Source organism: Microchirus variegatus (assembly GCF_963457635.1).
Source record: "Microchirus variegatus genome assembly, chromosome: 20".
Classification (NCBI taxonomy): Eukaryota; Metazoa; Chordata; class Actinopteri; order Pleuronectiformes; family Soleidae; genus Microchirus; species Microchirus variegatus.
In genome coordinates this window covers 12,577,441-12,594,929 of record NC_139821.1, presented here as the reverse complement: position 1 = coordinate 12,594,929, position 17,489 = coordinate 12,577,441, and the positions used below count along the sequence as shown (strand labels likewise).

Genomic DNA, 17,489 nt, shown 5'->3' with positions numbered 1-17,489 from the left:
AAAGCTTCTCTCTTTTCTTTGTACGAGTTTAAAGTCGCAGAAGACGGGACCAAGAGGAGTTTGGTGCGGCTTCTGTTATTATAAGCTATTGGCCATTGTTGGCTTTGGTTTCTAGCTGTTGCCTGTGACTGTTTGCAGGTAGACAAAGCTTTTTCGAACGAGGAGGTAAAGAGAACAGCGAGAAGGAAAATTATGCAGAAATGCATTTTGTTTTTGTAAATGGTGCTTTACACAAACTATGTATCCCCCCCTAAACTTAATATCCGGGTATTTTTTTTAAACCACAAACAGATAATAGACTGGAGGCCAACCTTTTTTTTTTTCCTTTCCTTTTTTTGTTGTTTTTTTAAACATTTTTTTTGCTTTTGGACAGCTGCAACAACAGTCTTGGTACCGCAGTTTCGTTGGTGTAAATTCAGGGAATGGCATTTACAGTTGGTGGTGTCTAAAATCTTTTTTTTTTTTTCTTTTTGGAAATTAACAATGGTTTTTAAAGAAAAGCTGAAAACAATATACTGGTTTTTTTTATTATAGTAGAGCAACATACAGGCAGTGACACACATTTCTGAGACTACTCCTGTGCAAATGAAAACAGAGGAACAACTTTGAATTGAACCAGCAATTGTCTCTAGACATTAACAACTACTGTGTGGGGGGTTGGATTATTCACAAACATAAAACGTCTTCCTTTTTTTTTTTTGGCAGTATATCAGGCCGCGTAGCTTTCACCGTTTGTTTCGTGGTTTTTTTTTTCCTCTCTCCGCGTGTGAGTCCGTCATCCTTCTACTGGGCCACGCCGTCTATAATGAAATCTCAAAAGAGTTAGTTTCGAAGCAGACACCTCATGCCTGTCATGTTCAAAGGGGAACCAAAAGGGCTGCAACAAAGAGTTCCTTTGGACTTGGTCTCCATCCGGATGCATGCTCAATAAATAGTCCCAGTGGTGATAGAGGCAAAGAGGGAGTCAGCTGTGTTTTTTCGTGGACTGTGGAGTGGTTTCTAGTCTTGCAGGAGGGTCTGTGTGAGACAAAAAAAACAGTGCGGCTGGGCGTGTGTGTGGAGGTGGAGGGGATACGTCGGACAAAAACTGTATCCCAGTCACTCGAGGTCCTCCGATAAGTTCCCTTCCTCCAGCTCCCGGTCGTCGTCCAGCTCCGGACTGTGATTGGCCGTCGTCACCAGCGACATCGGACAGTCGTCGTCGTCCATGTTGAGCGGCTCCTCCTTCACGTGGATGGGCGGCCTGCGGACACATCGGCACAAAACCTTTAAAGCTTGTGTTGACATTCGGCGGCGAAATGTGTCTGTGCTTGCTTCGGGGGGATTTCAAAACTCACCACTTAAGTTTGTCATGTGCAAAATTTAAAGAAACTGGAAAACCCCTGGAGTATAAAGACACAAAAAGGTACAACAAGGGATGATTATCAGGTCATAGAGCAAAAACAGTTCACAGGCACCAATTCTCTTCACATAAATGTGGCGTTCGCTGATAAATATTTTGTCGTATATATGTAAAAAAAAAAAAAAGAGCACACAACAGCCCTAACATGCATTATCTAGTGAACATAACAACCGTGTTGTTTGCCAGACGCTAATTTGACATGATGCCTCACGTCTACTGTAAGTAAACGCATGAAAATTGCATGGAAAAACACGGGCCCTGCGAAGGCGATAAGCTGTGATGTTCCAGACATGTTTGGCATTTAAAAGTTTACTGATGACACCAGGTTGAAATACATGAAAAAGAGAGGAAAGAGGGGGGAATTGAGGGGGGAGGGGGGGGGGAGAAAAAACAGGCCACATGATAAATAATGGAGAATTTCTCATCCCTGAGCCCCTGGAGCAAAGGCAGAGGAGAGGCTTTTTTATCTAGTTAATAGAAAGCGCAGCCACTCGTTAATATGCAGGGGCTGTGCGTGTGTCGCTCCTCAAGAGGAAAAAAAAAAAAAACCGGCAGCTAGGTTCTGCCATTAATCAACTTCAGCCCCGGCAGTTCGCTCGGACACCATGATACATGTTTTTAAACTCTAAATGGATGAATATCTTTAAGCCCGCCGTCAATAAGGAAGCGGCGAGGAGCAAGGGAGGAACGCAACGGCGCTCTCCCCCTTCAGAACAACAGGGGAGCGCAACACAGATGAACGAAAAAAAAAAGGAAAAAAAGTGTTGGGCGACTAACAAGAATAATAATGCTGTCACACACAAACAAGGCATAACATGATCCGGGAGCCCTAGTCAGGGAGAGGGTTTTGTGCCACGATGATAAATCTGACAAAAACCTAATTATTCCTGACACATCGGATGCATCAGAAAATCCCCCTGGACTTTAAAGAGGAGAATAGAGGGAGAGAGAGAGAGAGAGTGGTAGTACGTTAGGACGCGTCTACGTCTATGAGTGGGGGGGCAGGGCAAGGGCAGGGGCTTTGATTTTGAAAGGAATTTTAAAAGGTACAGATGACTTTAATATTCAGCACCTGAATACTGTAAATTAATATTCTGATGTGGCGGGACAGGGGGGAAAGGAGGAGAGATGAATATTTCTGTTTTCTGCCGCGCAGATTTAAGGAGGCACACAAAAAGAAACACCTCAGAGCCAGAGGTTAGAGACACTAAAACACTAAATTAAATCTGATTCTGTTTGTTTTACAACTCTTAATGTTTCTTTAATGTTCCTTGAAGGTGCTGAGGTTGACATTCTTTTACAGAATTTAACTAGTGGTTAAAAAACATGTGGTTTTCATTATTAAAAATTTGAAAAATCAAATAAATATACGCGTGTGTTTTGTAGCCAGAATTTAACACTAAAATTGTACGAGTTTGCGAGCGTCATAAGATTTATTAGGCCAAAACTCTTCTATATTAGGACTTTTAATGCGATTATTATGCACCTTGTTTACATTTTCATTGATTAACCCTTTGTATGTAAAGCTAATTTTGCACCTTTACGCGCTACTGATTAACATGGAGCAAACAAATGACCTTTTAATCGTCATTTTAAAGAAAGAAACAAACACATGTAAATCAAACGAACATGTGAATATGCAACAAAACAACAGTAAACCAGACAATCATCGTCAACGTCTAATAACGTCACAAACGGACACCGGATCGCACACACACCGCTCATTAGGTGTTTTTGCGTTTTGAGTTTTTCTGTGCAGAGGAAAAAATATGCAGAAGCACACACACACACACACACATGCACACAGGCCTGAGCTCCCTGACACTTTATTAAAAAATATGTGCATGAGGCCATTTAGCGCTTAATGGCGAGCTGCCGTTATTGAGTCACTCGAGAGTAAACGCTTGGACATTGTGCGGTAATAAATATCTGATGCCCTCTGTGTGTGTGTGTGTGTGTGTGTGTGTGTGTGTGTGTGCGTGGGTGCGCTCTCGAGATGCCTGCTCTCACATCAGTCGGAGATTAGCACCAGCAATCATGCAGAGGTATGTCAGGGGATGCAAATAAGGTCATTAGTCCACAAGGCCTTAATGGTGGAGTGTGTGTGGGGACGGGGGGGGCAGGAGAGGTGAGGGGAGAGAGAGAGGGGTGAGAAATGTGTGCGTGTGTGTGATTCATTAACAAACACCAAAGAGGTGTGGTCATCAAACAGTTCCATGTGACAGCGAGAGTTTGAGCCATTCCTTTAATAATCAGCATTGTCGCGCATTATTATATTTTTTAAAATTATTAGCCGATTATTACTTGATACATGGTGCTAAATGAGAAAAAAACACATTTTTTTCTTTTGACTAAGTTTTTCTTTTTTTATGTACTTAATATTAAATACACTTTTTCTCTTTATAAAACATAATGCAGACACAAAATGCAGATTTAAAGGGCTGTTTAACCCCTTTATTGCCCCACTTGGTCAAGTGAAGAATAAACATTATGAATAATCTTTATGATGAATTTGCTTAATTCACAATCTAATAGAGAGTTGGATTAAATGTGACCCTTTTTTTTTTTTTTTTTATGTATTTTATTTTACATATATTTACTCATAAGACAGAGCAGTGCAGGGCTTTTAATTCTTTTTGAAGGAAGTGACTTTGACGTTGAATTTTTGTCAGTTTTCTTTCTTTCTTTCTTTCTTTCTTTCTTTCTTTCTTTCTTTCTTTCTTTCTTTCTTTCTTTCTTTCTTTCTTTCTTTCATTCATTCAAACTCCCTCTGGAATGAGACATGCATCTCAGATCCACTGCCTGGTGAACGAATAGCTTATTTAACTCTGGAAATTAGTAAACAAATCAATAAAAAAATATATATTTTATGGGTGAAATGACCCTTTAAGAGACAGAAACCAACATAAGCGTTATTAAACTGCTAAATTATAATAATAAAATAATAATAACATTGGCCAAACTCTTCAGTATTAGCATCAGCCATGTCGGTCGACCTCCAGTGACAGCACGTTGGCCAGCTCTGATCAAACAGTGTGACATTAATTACACCGAGTTTGCTTTTATCTGAGAACACGACGATGGGGGAAAAAAAATAAAAAATTCTGAATTGAGGTCATTACTTCACTCCAAAAAATTAGGGAAAAAGCCCTCCTCTTTTTTTTTTTTACTTCTCTCCTCCAGTTGCAGATGTTCTCGTATACACAGTGCTACCTCTTTTAAGCAAACCCCTTAGGGTGTACACGAGTGTGTTGCACACGCACACACACACATAAAACTCAGCATGGCCCGGGGCGTTCTGGTTTGCGGTTAAGCAGATAGCATTAACCTTTAGACGTTAGAGGGGAGGAAAAGAGAGGTTTGTCTAATTGCTGGACTGACTTTGGTTGTGCTGTCCATCTCCTGAGAAAGAGCCTTTATTTTTTTTTTTAGTTTAGAGCTACAAGATACTCCATTATTTAAGTCGTGAAAAACACACTTCTTCCATTTTGAGGTTGTCGTTGCCGTTGTAAGGGAGGGAGGGAGGGAGGGAGAGAGAGAGGGATGGATGGATGCATCCTCATCCTCACGTCTCAGTGCAGTGTGGCCAAAGAGAAGAGTAAAAAACAAGAGATAAGTCAGCGCTTGTCCCCGCGACTGAAAGTGAAATGAAGTGAAGGAGTGGTAACACCAGGATTCGCTCCACTTAACAAGTCCATTTCAGAGAGGGGTAAACACGTCCAGATAGATTAATGTATAGGTGAACGCTGCGGATTAAAAAACTCTGAGACGCACTCAAAAAAAGTGGAGTGCATCCTTTATCCATTACAAAAGCATTTAGCTAATGTCGGTTAACTCTGCAACATGAGATTTTGACGGACAGTGGATAGGTTTCATTAAAGAGTAATGTGTGTTTCCATGTGTGTGTGTGTGTGTGTGTGACATTACTGGCTCAGGTTGTTTCCTTAAACTCACACGAGATCAATTTTTAAAGACACTCTTTTCTTTTCTTTTTCGGAGCTCCATTAAAATAAAAGAGACAGGGGTTGGGAAATATTTTTAAAGTAATTAAAGCGTAACTCGCTAAATATTAATGGGGGAACAGTCTTGCATAAAATATAGCAGCTAAACCTTTTAATGCAGACACCGGTGTAATTAAAGGAGAACGTGCAATGGAGCCTATTTTTAGAGGCCTGGAATGAACGGTTCTCCAAAAAAAAAACAAAAAAAAAAAAAACGTCAGGTATTTAAGCGCAGTGTCGCTGAAATTACCACAGCGCAGACAGGGGGAGGGGAGGAGGAGTGGGGGGGGGAGAGAAGATGAGACAATACATGCTGGAAATTGAACCTTGCTCTGAGGTCATGGCAAAGTGAAGAAAACACTGCGGCTGTGGGTTAAATATCAGGCAATTAAACTAACAAAGGGCACGAGGAGTGTGAGTGAATTCAGTGTAGGAGTGGAGGTGACGGTAGTGAGGGGGGGTTCAACATGTGCTCGCATTTAAAAAAAAAAGAATACTCCTCACACATAAAAAAGATGTGATGGGTGATTCAGTATTTGCACTTAGCCATTCTACGCTTTAAAGAGGGAGTCTCGTTGCTGTCGTGTGGCTGGGGGCGGAACTGTTCATGGCGTAACATCTCAAATGATGCTGTGTCCAAACTTTGGGACGTATGACTTCTTTAATTATGACGCGTATGCATGCACTCACATGTGTACTGGTGGGGAGTATCTGGGGCTGCTGTGTCCGTTGGTGTCCAGGTGGTCCAGCGCTCCGTTGAGGTCCTCGTGGGCCGAGTGCATCAGAGTGGGCGGGCTGCCGCTCAGCATGCCCGGAGGGCTGCCGCCTAAGAGTCCGTGCGGACTCCCGCCCGTCAGTATGGACGGGTCTCCGCCCAGGAGGCCGTGGCAGCCTCCGCCCATCGGGCCCACGGCGCCGCTGCTCATGAGGCCGGGGGTTCCCAGCAAGGGCAGGGATGTCTCTGCCAGTGCGGCCTGCGGAGAGAGAGGGGTTATAGGTGAGAGGAGGAAAGAAAATGGACGAATAAAGGAACATTTAGGATGTCTTTTTAGAAGCAGAGATCTTTCAATGGAGACAATAAAAGAAGATCATGGGATCTTTATGGGGTGCAAACAGAAATAAATAGCTGAGAAATACACACACATACTAGTAGCACTGACTATTTCCTCCCTCACTCTAATGGTTCTCAGTGGGTTTGTCCTGGAGGTTACAGCAGCGACGGATCAAGGTGAATAATGTCACTTAAAGGTGACCAAACTGTCAGTTACTGTGACTAGAAATACAGATTTCTACATGTATAACGATGTATATATATATATATATATATATATTTGTGCGGGAATGTGATATCATATCCTTAAAAAAGGGAAGAAGTTGGTGAAGTGAATCTTGCGAGAAGGGAGGGAGGGGTGGAGGGAGGGAGAGAACGACATTCAAACGACGTAACGCAGTAATTATAAAACACATTCTCTCACTCCCAGGTTTTCTTTTCTGTTGCAGGCTATTTTTCACCCAGTGACACCTTGCTGACAACTACTTCTACTACTGCTGCTCCCCCCCCAGCTGCCATTCACATGCCCTTGTGTTGTGTGGCTATTAAAAAAAAAAAAAAAGAAGCCCCCCCCTGTTCCAAAAAACTTTACCTCAAAATAATAAAAACTCCTGACACTTTCGCCTGCTGCGCATTAAAGTTATATACAGTGATTAAATTTTTAAAGTTTTTGCCATGAGCACCTCGCCGGCGTACACTATGAAGCCAAATCATTTATGACAGCTTAGATAAATATTAATGCACATGCCCTTGCATTTGCACATGCCGCTATCAATCTGGGGCCTGGCTGCCATCATGGCTGAATGAAGGTAGAAAAAGAAGGGGAAAGAAGAGAAAAGAGGAAGAGTTGCTTCCTGGGATGACCACAGGGTGGCCTTCTGAGTCTGACAGTACAGGAAGAAGAGAGAGAAAAGGGCAGAAAACAGAAACATGAACTTGTTTGGTGTTTCTGAAGTTACCTGTAAGCTAGCGTTTAGTGCAGTTCCATAGCCCAGACTGGAGGGCAGGTTCTTGACAAGCGATGGACTTCTGCAAACAACAACAACAGGAAATATTAAGTACATGAACAAAAGAAAACAAAGAATCAGAGACACTGATTTCCTTCCTTCCCGTTATAATCAGACGCAGGCAGAACATCGTACCCTGTGATCTTTTGCGATCTGCGTTTCTGGTACTCCACCTCGTCCACCGTCCACACGGCGCCCTTCACGTTCTCCACGCGCACAAAGCACTTGTGCAGACTGAGGTTGTGGCGGACGGCGTTCTGCAGAGAGACAGACGGAGACACACGGGTCAGGTTGGGGGGGGGATGAGGTAAAAACCAATCGTATTCATTCATTTTCATTCAAGGCTGCTGAAATTGATTTTTTTTTCCTTCTTCTTGCATTTTGAGGAAATTCTTAACATTCACACACCATTGATTTAATTAGTAAAAATTGAGTGAGAGCGAATGCTCTTACAAGTCCTGCACACAGTACATATCAATCAGAGTAAGTAGGCTAAAAGGAGGTAATCAGCATAGCGAATGGCTTATGGTGGTGACAGAAGTGGTAATGCTGGGCCTTGATAATGGTGATGTCAGTAACCCTTTCTGCACCAGAGAAGCGTCGCTCTTAATGGACACGTTGCTTTAAAGATGACAGTATTTGCAAAAAGAAAAAGGAAAGAAAGACAGAAAGACAGGAGGCGCTGGTGTCAGTGTGTGTGTGCGAGTAACTGGGATTACGCTGAACTCTATCTGACATCTATATGTCCAAATCTTCACAATACAGTGTTGAACGTGCGCTTTACACGCCCGCCGTTATCTTTTCAATTTATTACCGCCGACTACGTTTAAATTAAAACAGGACCATATCTCCCACACAAGAAGGTGATAAGGTGTTTTAATTAATTACAAAATAAGGGAAACCTATAGATTAAAAGAATTTAAATAAAATAAAAATAAAATATGACTATATGACCATAATTAAAACATGCATCAGACTCTACAAATAATAACCTTGGCTTTAAAATCCCTGCCTCTCGTATTTATCATCTCCCCCCCCTCGCTCGGTGTGTCTTCAAGAAAAAAGGGGGGATTCAAAAAGAAGAAGAAAAAGAAGAAGAAGAAAAAAAAAACCTCATAAGCAGATCTAGCATCTGACCTGAAAATCCTGGGATTTGATTGATCTTAATGCCCATGGCTCTGAATATGATAATTTTAATATTAATGAGAAAATGAGCAGTTTTATTATGCATGCTATATAGTTAGAACTAATAAGCTTCTGAGTGAGGGAGAGAAAGAGAAAGGGGGGGGGGTCTCTCTTTTGAGCTGAGACCAAGCCGTGATATTAAACTACCTTTCATTTCTTTCTTTTAAAGAAAAAAAAAAAAAAACACAACAAATCCTCTGCATTAATCAAATGACAAAGCCTATCGCTGATCATCCTCTGTTCCCTCGTGCTTACAAAGGGAGCTGTGGATGTAAATAGATCACCTTGGTTATTGTGCGAGCTGTGCAGACACACAGAGAGAGATGTTTCTAATGTCACTGTGTTAAAGCCTCCGATTGTATCTTAGGAACAGAGCAACTTTTCTCAAGGAAAGGAAAAGAAAAAAAAAAAGAACACATAAAAAAAAAACGGCACGTTTATGCGTTTGTGTTGTTCTGTAAACAAACATAACAAGGCCTCGGAGAATGTCACAACAACATTACGCAGCGAAACACGGCGTCCTACTGTACAGAACAAACTGCAAGAAAGGGGTCTTTTTTTTCCCCGCGTGGGGCCCCCTCTTGAATTGGTGATCACACGCCCATGTGCTCATTAGCATCCCAAATCCAAATTAATTCACTGTGCTAAATCTAGTGCCTGCGCCACATCTTGCATGCTGATGAGTGGCTGTTTTTTTTTGTTTTGAGTTTTCTCCTCCAGTCCCTCTGCGCCACCACAAAGGCTAAAGGTGGCTAATACAGGGGCCAGTGACGCAGACACACTTTGGGTTAAAGACATTTTTTTTACTATCTTTGTTTGGTGAGACAGGACAATAAAGTTGTAGGGACACATATACAAATGGGGCCTATTGTGCGGGTAAATAAAGAGTGCTTCCCTCCATGACAGGGCCAATTCTTACTTAGTTCCACATCAACACACTCTTAACCTCTCCTCAGACAGTTTATGGTATTCCTTTGCAATCATCTTTAGCGTGGAGCGCTGGTTAACAGGCAAACAGCCATATTTCTTCCTAATTAACCAATGATATGCGAGGGAAGGTGGTTTCGGGAGTGGGAGGAGGGATGTCTCTCTCTTAACAAAAGGTGCTGATGATGGAGTGGCTGCTGTATAATTAGCGCGTCAGAGCACCTCTCCTCTCCACGCCGAGCCTCGCTATTAATTGCACCGAATTAGAAAACGATATCTGGAGCAGAATAATTCTTTCAGCTGTCATTTCCAAACAGAAGAGGCAGAACGGTGGAAAAATAATAAATAAGAGACGGAGCGGGGGGGCTTTATTCTAAAAAGGGAGGTCAGAGAGAGAATAGGAGAGGGGTTGCTAATCGCTGGGTGCCGGGGGTAAATATATGCTTCCTTGAGGTTTTTGTTAGTGACTTGAGCGAGGTCAGTGTTAGGAGGTTGTGCAGCGTGTGTGTGTGGGGGGGTGAGGGCTCGTCAAAAGTTACCTTCCAAGTTGCGGCGTTGCGTCTGAAGTAGGCAAATGTGCGCGTGAACCAGCTGTAGATTTCATTAAGCGTTAACTGCATGTCGGCAGAGTCCATGATAGCCTGAAATGAGATGACATCAAATAATGGTTTACTAATGAGACCACGTAACTGACACACACACACACAGATGGATTGAGAGAGGAGAGGGAGAACTGCTATGATTCATGCAGCAATTAATTTTAATCTAATCAGGCAAAGTTAATTTATTTCCCACTCACCTGTCTTATGAGGGTTGCATAAGTAAATGGCGGTCTGACATCTGCGTTCTTATAAAACTCGTAGTTTGGGGCAATCTCTGGAAAAATAAATACTGTGTCACCACCTGAAATAATTGGTAAATTTTAATTCCTTTAGGTATTGCATTTACACAATTAAAAGGGGGGTGGGGGATGAGGGGGAGGGAAACAGGGGGGAGGGGTGGCAAAAGGGGAGAGGGGGTTAAAGGGGGGCACATCAAATCGGCATTTTCCATGTCTAACAAAATGCATTTTTAATTAATCTCTCTCGTGAGAGATCTTAAACACTAATACATCCACAAAATGAGATCCGTGTAGTTAGTTAGGCTCAAGTTGAATAATTGATGCGTCTTCGCGCTAAACACGGAGAGAGTAAATACAAACATCAAATGGCGGTTTGGGGGTCGTTTAAAATGCAAAGCTTTAACGTCTTAATGCAATAAATATTGTATTTCCTCCGCCGTTATTTGAACTTAATTAACGCTCATGTAATATTTATCCGCAAAGAAAGTTCCCGTCTATTTACATACAGTGATTAAACACAAGCAGACATTTCACATTGGTAAGATAAACAAAGCCCTGAGGTCTTGTGTAAGTGCGATTAACAGTTGGGTGCTGAGGTGTTCTCAACTTTATTTTTCATCAAATCTCAACAGAAATAGTGACGAAAGTGTCATTTTTTTAGCTTTAGCAGATTCAAATTCGCTTGAAATGTATCTGTGTGTGTGTGTTACATGCAGCGCTGAGTAGTTGGTCCTACCTGAAAGGGGCATGGAGTATTTGTCCGAGTGGCGTCTGCGCATGGCTCCCATGCTGGGCACGTTGGCGCCGCCCAGTACCGACGGCACCTGGGGCATGGCGGCCATGGGCGTGATGGGCGCCGTGGGCGTGGTCGGCGTCTGAGGTAAGTTGGGCGGCGACGCCGACGGTAAGTTCTTGGACATGGTGACGCTGGACACCAAGTTGAGCTGGCGTGGAGGAAGAGGGAGGGAGAGGTGGAGAAGGGAGGGAGGGAGGCGGGCGTTATTTTTGTGGTTTCTCTGACGGAGCCAAGTGTCTGCGCTCCTCTCCTCTAACACAGCTGTGTTTCCACTAACAAGGCTCGTGGAGAGGAGCCAGCCTATCTCCACTAATTACAACCACCAAATTGTATCATAAGAATTCTAATTAGAGCACGCTGTTCAAGATTATCCAACGATCAGCCTCCGTGTTATCCCGGCCCCCATCTCTCTTTATCTCTTTATTTATCACTCCCTCCCCTCCATGACTGACTCCCTCCTCCTTCCTTTATCTTCGCCCCAACACAACCACCCAGAATCCTTTCAAACCGACGCGACGGGGCTGCTACAACCTTGTTTTGCGGTCGGTGTAAAAACAGTAAACACTGATTATAACCAGATACTGGTACCAGAACTGCAACCCAACTACCTGTGTCAAGTTTCACTTTGAAAGAGGAAATCTACGTTACTATAGAGACTGAGGGGGGTTACTATAGTGACCACAGCAGGGAGTCAAAGTCATCTCATCGAAAGCACCTGATATTGCAGGTGGAGTGGATTGTGAGAATAGAGAAGAAAGAGGTGGCGAAAAAAACATGTGCTGTGACACATGTCGCTGTATTACTGTATTAGAACCTGTGGTTACTCAGAAACACACATCCATCTAATCCAACCCTAATTTCATACTGAAACTCAGCAGTTTTACAGACCTTGGTGAGGAAATGTATCCTAATTCACACCAACAGCAAACAAGCTTGGTCACAACATTCACTTCAGAGAGTGAGGCCTGGTTTAAACATCCATTCAAGTACCAATTACTCTTCTTGGAACCATTAGTGTTCAGGTTTGGCACTAAGGTCTTTGTGGATGACACTGCACTACATTATACCTCCTAACCATAAGAGACTTACAGTAAATAAAGAATAAAAAGTAGAGTTTGTCAGTTTTACAGCAAATTCACAGCCAAAAAAACAAAACATTTATAACATAACATTTGTTTCCTAAATCTCATGTGAGAGGCTTTAACTGACTGGCAAATTTGAAATTGACCTTTTAGTCCCTGCACTAATTTAGTTGCAGCGGTATTGACGCTGTTCTACATATTCAAAGCCAAATTGCCTTAATTGTGAGTGGAGAAGTGGCAGCGAGAGATGGAGTAGGAGGAGGTTTCAGCGGTCATTTGTGTGGCATGTGTTGATAAATAGGATAAAATGTCAAGTTTGAGAGACTCCGGTTGGATGTAGCAGGGTTTTTTCCAGATGATAATTACATGCACACTTAGCTTTATAACAAGCTGCTGCAGTTATGGGCTGGGATGACTAGACTCGGCCAATGGTTACGACTAAGAGTGAAATGCATTTATTTACAGTACATGGCCAATTTTCACAATATTTACCCGACGTGTATAGTAAGTCCAGAGAGTACATATTAAAAAGATATTAGGTGAGTCTTTTGGGGGCTTATAGCTTCAAGTGTTGGAACAAGCTAGAACGACATACAGTATAGGGACAAACATAGATGTTGCAAAAGTTAAAAAGTGAGTGACTTTATGACATACAAAAATGCCTATTTATGCTAAGTTAATAAATTAAAATTCTTTTACACCATGTTTGTTTTTTTGATGCAAAGACTAATTTTACATCAATACATTTTTATTTTTATTATGAGTTATATATTGTTCTACATTAACACTCTGGTTCTTAAATTCTATGAAATATCAGATTATGGTGATATGGCACTCTGGTCATTTGAGTTAGAGATCCCTGTTTTACACACTGTAGCTTAAATGAAGTGTGTCATACTAGTATCTTGAATTCACCTGGCAGTGGTTGAACATGGGCTTCCCTAATGATAAAAGTTATTCTCCAGCACTTAGACACTTTATATTAAGGAACAAATATTCACCATTAACTAGGTGCTTACTAGCATGCATATAAGTCCCATACTATCCCTTTATTAGTAAATATTAAGCATGTATTTACACCTTATTTAGGAACAATCTTAATTCATGTCGTAATAGAGGTAGAATAAGATTATGTAGAATAAGGTGTTAATATGTGCTTAACAAATACTAATAAAGGGCTAGTATGCGACTTATATGTTAGTAAGCACCAAGTTACTCACTTCTACACCCTGACAGAATGCATGTTGTCCTCTTCACCACATTTTCCAAAACCGGGAGAGCAAGGGGGGGCGGACCGGAAAACCTTTAAGACTTAACTGTTCATTTAAGAACCCCCCCCCCCCATCATCATCAAATGCATTTAGTTGCTCTTTCATGTGTGCTTTATGTAATGCAACACTTCATTAGCATCATTCATTCATATTCAGCCGTGGATTATAGGCTGCACGTTCTTTATTGGACGAGATGGAACCAAGCTGCTGGAGTTCTTAAGATTAAAAAAAAAAAAAAAAAAAAAAGCTACAGACAGACAGAAGAGGAGAGATTGAATTATATAAAAAAAGAGGGAGTTTGATTCCTGATGGAATTATGGGATAATTATGCTATCATGTGATTATCTACATTCTATGATGAGAGGTGACGAGAGAAATTATTCTATTGAAAGCGAGCACTTACTATGCAAGAGAAACATGATAATGTTTTGCTCTCGAATACTTCAAAAAACGTCTGGAAATTGGCAGAAATTAATATTTGCAAAAAAACGTAGCGTGTTAATATTTAATTCAAATAATGGGGTTTTGGGGCGAAACGTCGTTCAACATAAAAGTAACGAGCAGAAGAAAGAAATTGGAGGGTGGAGACACCATTTTACTCCTTCGATGACCCCTTTCACAGGTTTTTTTTTTTTTTTTTTTAAGCAATTTCAGTAGCAATGTATGTATTTACGTCAACATAGCACCATCTTCAACGCTGTGGTGTAATTTTCCAGGTTGTTTGTTGTTCAAATGACATATATTCTCATCTTTCATTCTGTCTGGCGAGTGCTACAGTGGCGAGGGAGCCAAACAGTCATCAGCTGCCAACAGGTTGTTTTGACCATTATATCTATCACAAAGAAATGACCCCCCGGCATTTTCGCCAAGGACTCCACCGCTCTGCCATCTAATACACTTCCAAACTCTATTGTCCTCTCATGGCGGTACAGTAGCTTTGGTATTACGACTCCCATTCCACCTTTCACTGTCACTCATTCACACACACAACTGCCCAATTTCTACGCGTTGGCCCTCGTTCAGGGCAGACGCTTGTTTTACGGCGGCCAGAGCAATATGCACTCACTGGTTTGGGAGATGACTTCGGTTCCGAGGGCCGCATGTGCAAGTGGGTCATCATCGCCTGAAGACGCTCACGTTCTTTAGATAGCTGTTCGAAGAGAAGAAGAGTGGTGCATCAGAGTGGATTAGAGGAGAGGAGAGGAGATTATGTGAAAAGAAATAAACACAAGAAAAGAAAAGCAAGCAAGAGACAACAGCACTGGTGATGTAAGGAGAATATGAGAGGATGGGGAGGGGGGAAGGAGGGAGAGGGTGCAGACAGGTCAGGCAAAACAAATAGCATTTCATCTTTTTGTCAATAGTAGAATTTAGGTCAGCGAGGATCTGACAGTAACAAGCTACTTGGGCCCTAAATTAGGTGGTCCTGAGTGTCTGCTCAAAGTCCTGTGGACACTGTTAGGGGGATGGAGAGCAGCCAGCAGCTGCTGAGAGGTGAAGAGGTCTTCCAAACAGGGTGCCAGGCGGCCCCGCCTCCCCAGTCCAGTTAGTGGCCCCAGCCTTTGCCTATCATCAATCTAATTCACAGGGAGTGACAGGGACTGGACCATGTGAAAGACTCAACCCCCGCATACCCTTAATATACACTCACACATACACATACACATACACAAGGACAAAAACAGACAAGCAAGTGGGCGTGCACACGCACTCACACATACACAGAGCTGGGGCTCATTACGAGTGATGGCTCTCGTGGAGGAAAGAGGAAGGAAGAGAGGGATGGTGGGAGTACGAAATAAAGAGAGAGAGGAGAAGAAACAGGACGGACAACACGAGTGCGCCGCTATAATTGGTCACACTGTACAGCGCAAGCTTCAAATGGCTTTGTGTTGCGGGGAAAACAAAACATAGGAAACGAGATAAAAATTAAATAACGTGCATCCTTTTGCCGCCCCACGTTAACCCACCCAGCCGGGTGGGAATGAGCACGGGCCCTGAAAGGCAAACCGAGCGATTCCAGCTGTTACTTTTGTTTGATGCGAGTTTAAAACACACTGTACATATTCATTTGTTTCTTAAAGAGAGAAGAGGAGCGCTCACTTGGCAGTGCTGAGTAATAATGAGAGCGCTCAATCAGCGTTCTCATTATCTAGCCAGCATGACTTCTTAATAAGGTCACGCTCCACCTACTGAAAATAGTTCCCTCCTTTTGAGCTTTCTTCAGGTGCAAAGTGCAGTTAATTAACACAGCAGACCGGGAGAGATGCGCTCGCTATTAATTGGAAAGAAAAAGAGGTTGAAAAAAAAAAAAGCAGAGAAAATAAAGCACACGCTTAATTCAATTAAAACAGCCATAATGGCTTTCCTTGTACGGCCTGAGGATTCCTTTGTTTAGTGGCTTTGTTGAATCCAGCAAGTCCTGCTTGTCTGGAAATATTAAGCAGACCAATATATGGCCTTTTTCCTATCGCTCACATAACTTTATATAAAAAATAAAGTTGAGACTGGACGACTGGCTGACGATGTAAAAGAAGTTTTTACCTGTATTTCCAGCTGCTGTACAACCTGCATCTGGACTCGACACTGGGCTGTGCTCCGGTCATCGAGGGCATGTTCACTGTTTAGATGCCTGGAGGTGAAAGGAGAGACAAGAAAGAAAGTGTAAGTCACCACAACTGCAAAACACTTAATTAGTTTTTATTTTCTCCATAATCATAATTATGGGAGGGATAATAATTACAGTATCAACTTCACCACAGTTTTGTTTTTATGATAATATTTCTATAACGGGACAATTATCTATAGGATCCTGTTTGGAGCCATTGTTCCACTCTGAAATGAGGTAATTAGAGGTAACATGACTGTGTGTGGTGCCATGTTTAACATGACAATAGGCCTGTGCCAGTTTAGATGGCTAACTTCAGTGCCACCCCGAGCACCGCCTTTCTATAGAGAATAAAAGACGCTAGCCCAGCAGAACGGCTTTGTCTCCTTCGTTTACTGAAAACAATACACACAATTTAACACCGGCAACATTTGACACACAAAAGCAGCTCTTCAACTGAAGGTGCATTATCCAGCAGCAGGCATAATAAATGTATCTGGTGTGTTCGCCTCATTAGAAGGAAAAAAGCCAGCCAGACAGCCATAACAGTCAATGAGGGTTTTTGTCTTGATTGGATTTCGTCTGTAGGACACAAAAGAGCTCCGCCATTAAAGGTAGACCTTTATTCCTGGTAGAGCAAGCGCAGTCTCTCTCCATCACACAAACATAGTACACAAATATAGAGCGGGGGGGAGAGAAAAGGGGGGTTTCTAAAGTGTTGTGATGGGTAATGAGCCTCTATCTAAATGATCATTGGTGACAAACTCACAAAGCAAGCTTTGAGGAGGCATGCTTATGAAATGCCAGAGCTGCCACTTTATCTCCAGTAATTATAGGTTAGCTTGCAGACCCTTCAATGATCATTTACAGCGCTGCCTCCAGTGCATTAGAGGGAAGACCAAATCTCTCTTTGGCTTTCACTACATCTGCGAATGCGAACCGCACGCGTGCTTACGTTGACGTTGACGTGAACTTGCACAAACACACACTGAATATGTGCATTCGCTACTCGACCCCTCGCTTCTTGTTTATCTCTGACGGCGTGCGAAACAAGACAACTCATTGAGAGGACTCCTCCTCACCTGTCAATCGAAAAAGCTGAAAATGTGTAACTCTCAATTACACCACACACACTTAAAACCATTCCATCTCATCCCTGCTTGTATTTTTCTTTCGCCATTCCCGGCCTAATGCTCAGAAATGTTTCATTATAAATCAAGAATGAAGTAGTAGGAGGGATGGAGAGTGGGATGGATGAGGGATGGCTGCAGAGAGGGGAGGGACGAACTGGTGGATTTCTGCAGCCCTGTGCCTAATT

The 17,489-nt window shown here is 42.4% G+C and overlaps 1 protein-coding gene across 1 annotated transcript in view; it reads right to left on the bottom strand.

Annotated features, from left to right (window-relative positions):
• Window positions 1–1,098: 1,098 nt before the first annotated feature.
• foxp2 (forkhead box P2) overlaps window positions 1,099–17,489 on the bottom strand; it is a gene marked incomplete at its 3' end in the record, with an annotated part of 87,608 nt that continues 71,217 nt past the window's right edge. Inside the window, exons 10-18 of the mRNA XM_083906569.1 lie at window positions 16,108–16,195; window positions 14,630–14,713; window positions 11,151–11,358; window positions 10,373–10,476; window positions 10,113–10,214; window positions 7,597–7,718; window positions 7,414–7,483; window positions 6,094–6,377; window positions 1,099–1,243 (exon numbers count right to left, since the gene is read on the bottom strand). Of these exons, the coding sequence (XP_083762695.1) occupies window positions 1,099–1,243; window positions 6,094–6,377; window positions 7,414–7,483; window positions 7,597–7,718; window positions 10,113–10,214; window positions 10,373–10,476; window positions 11,151–11,358; window positions 14,630–14,713; window positions 16,108–16,195 (1,207 nt within the window). The remainder of the gene's footprint in view (window positions 1,244–6,093; window positions 6,378–7,413; window positions 7,484–7,596; window positions 7,719–10,112; window positions 10,215–10,372; window positions 10,477–11,150; window positions 11,359–14,629; window positions 14,714–16,107; window positions 16,196–17,489) is intronic.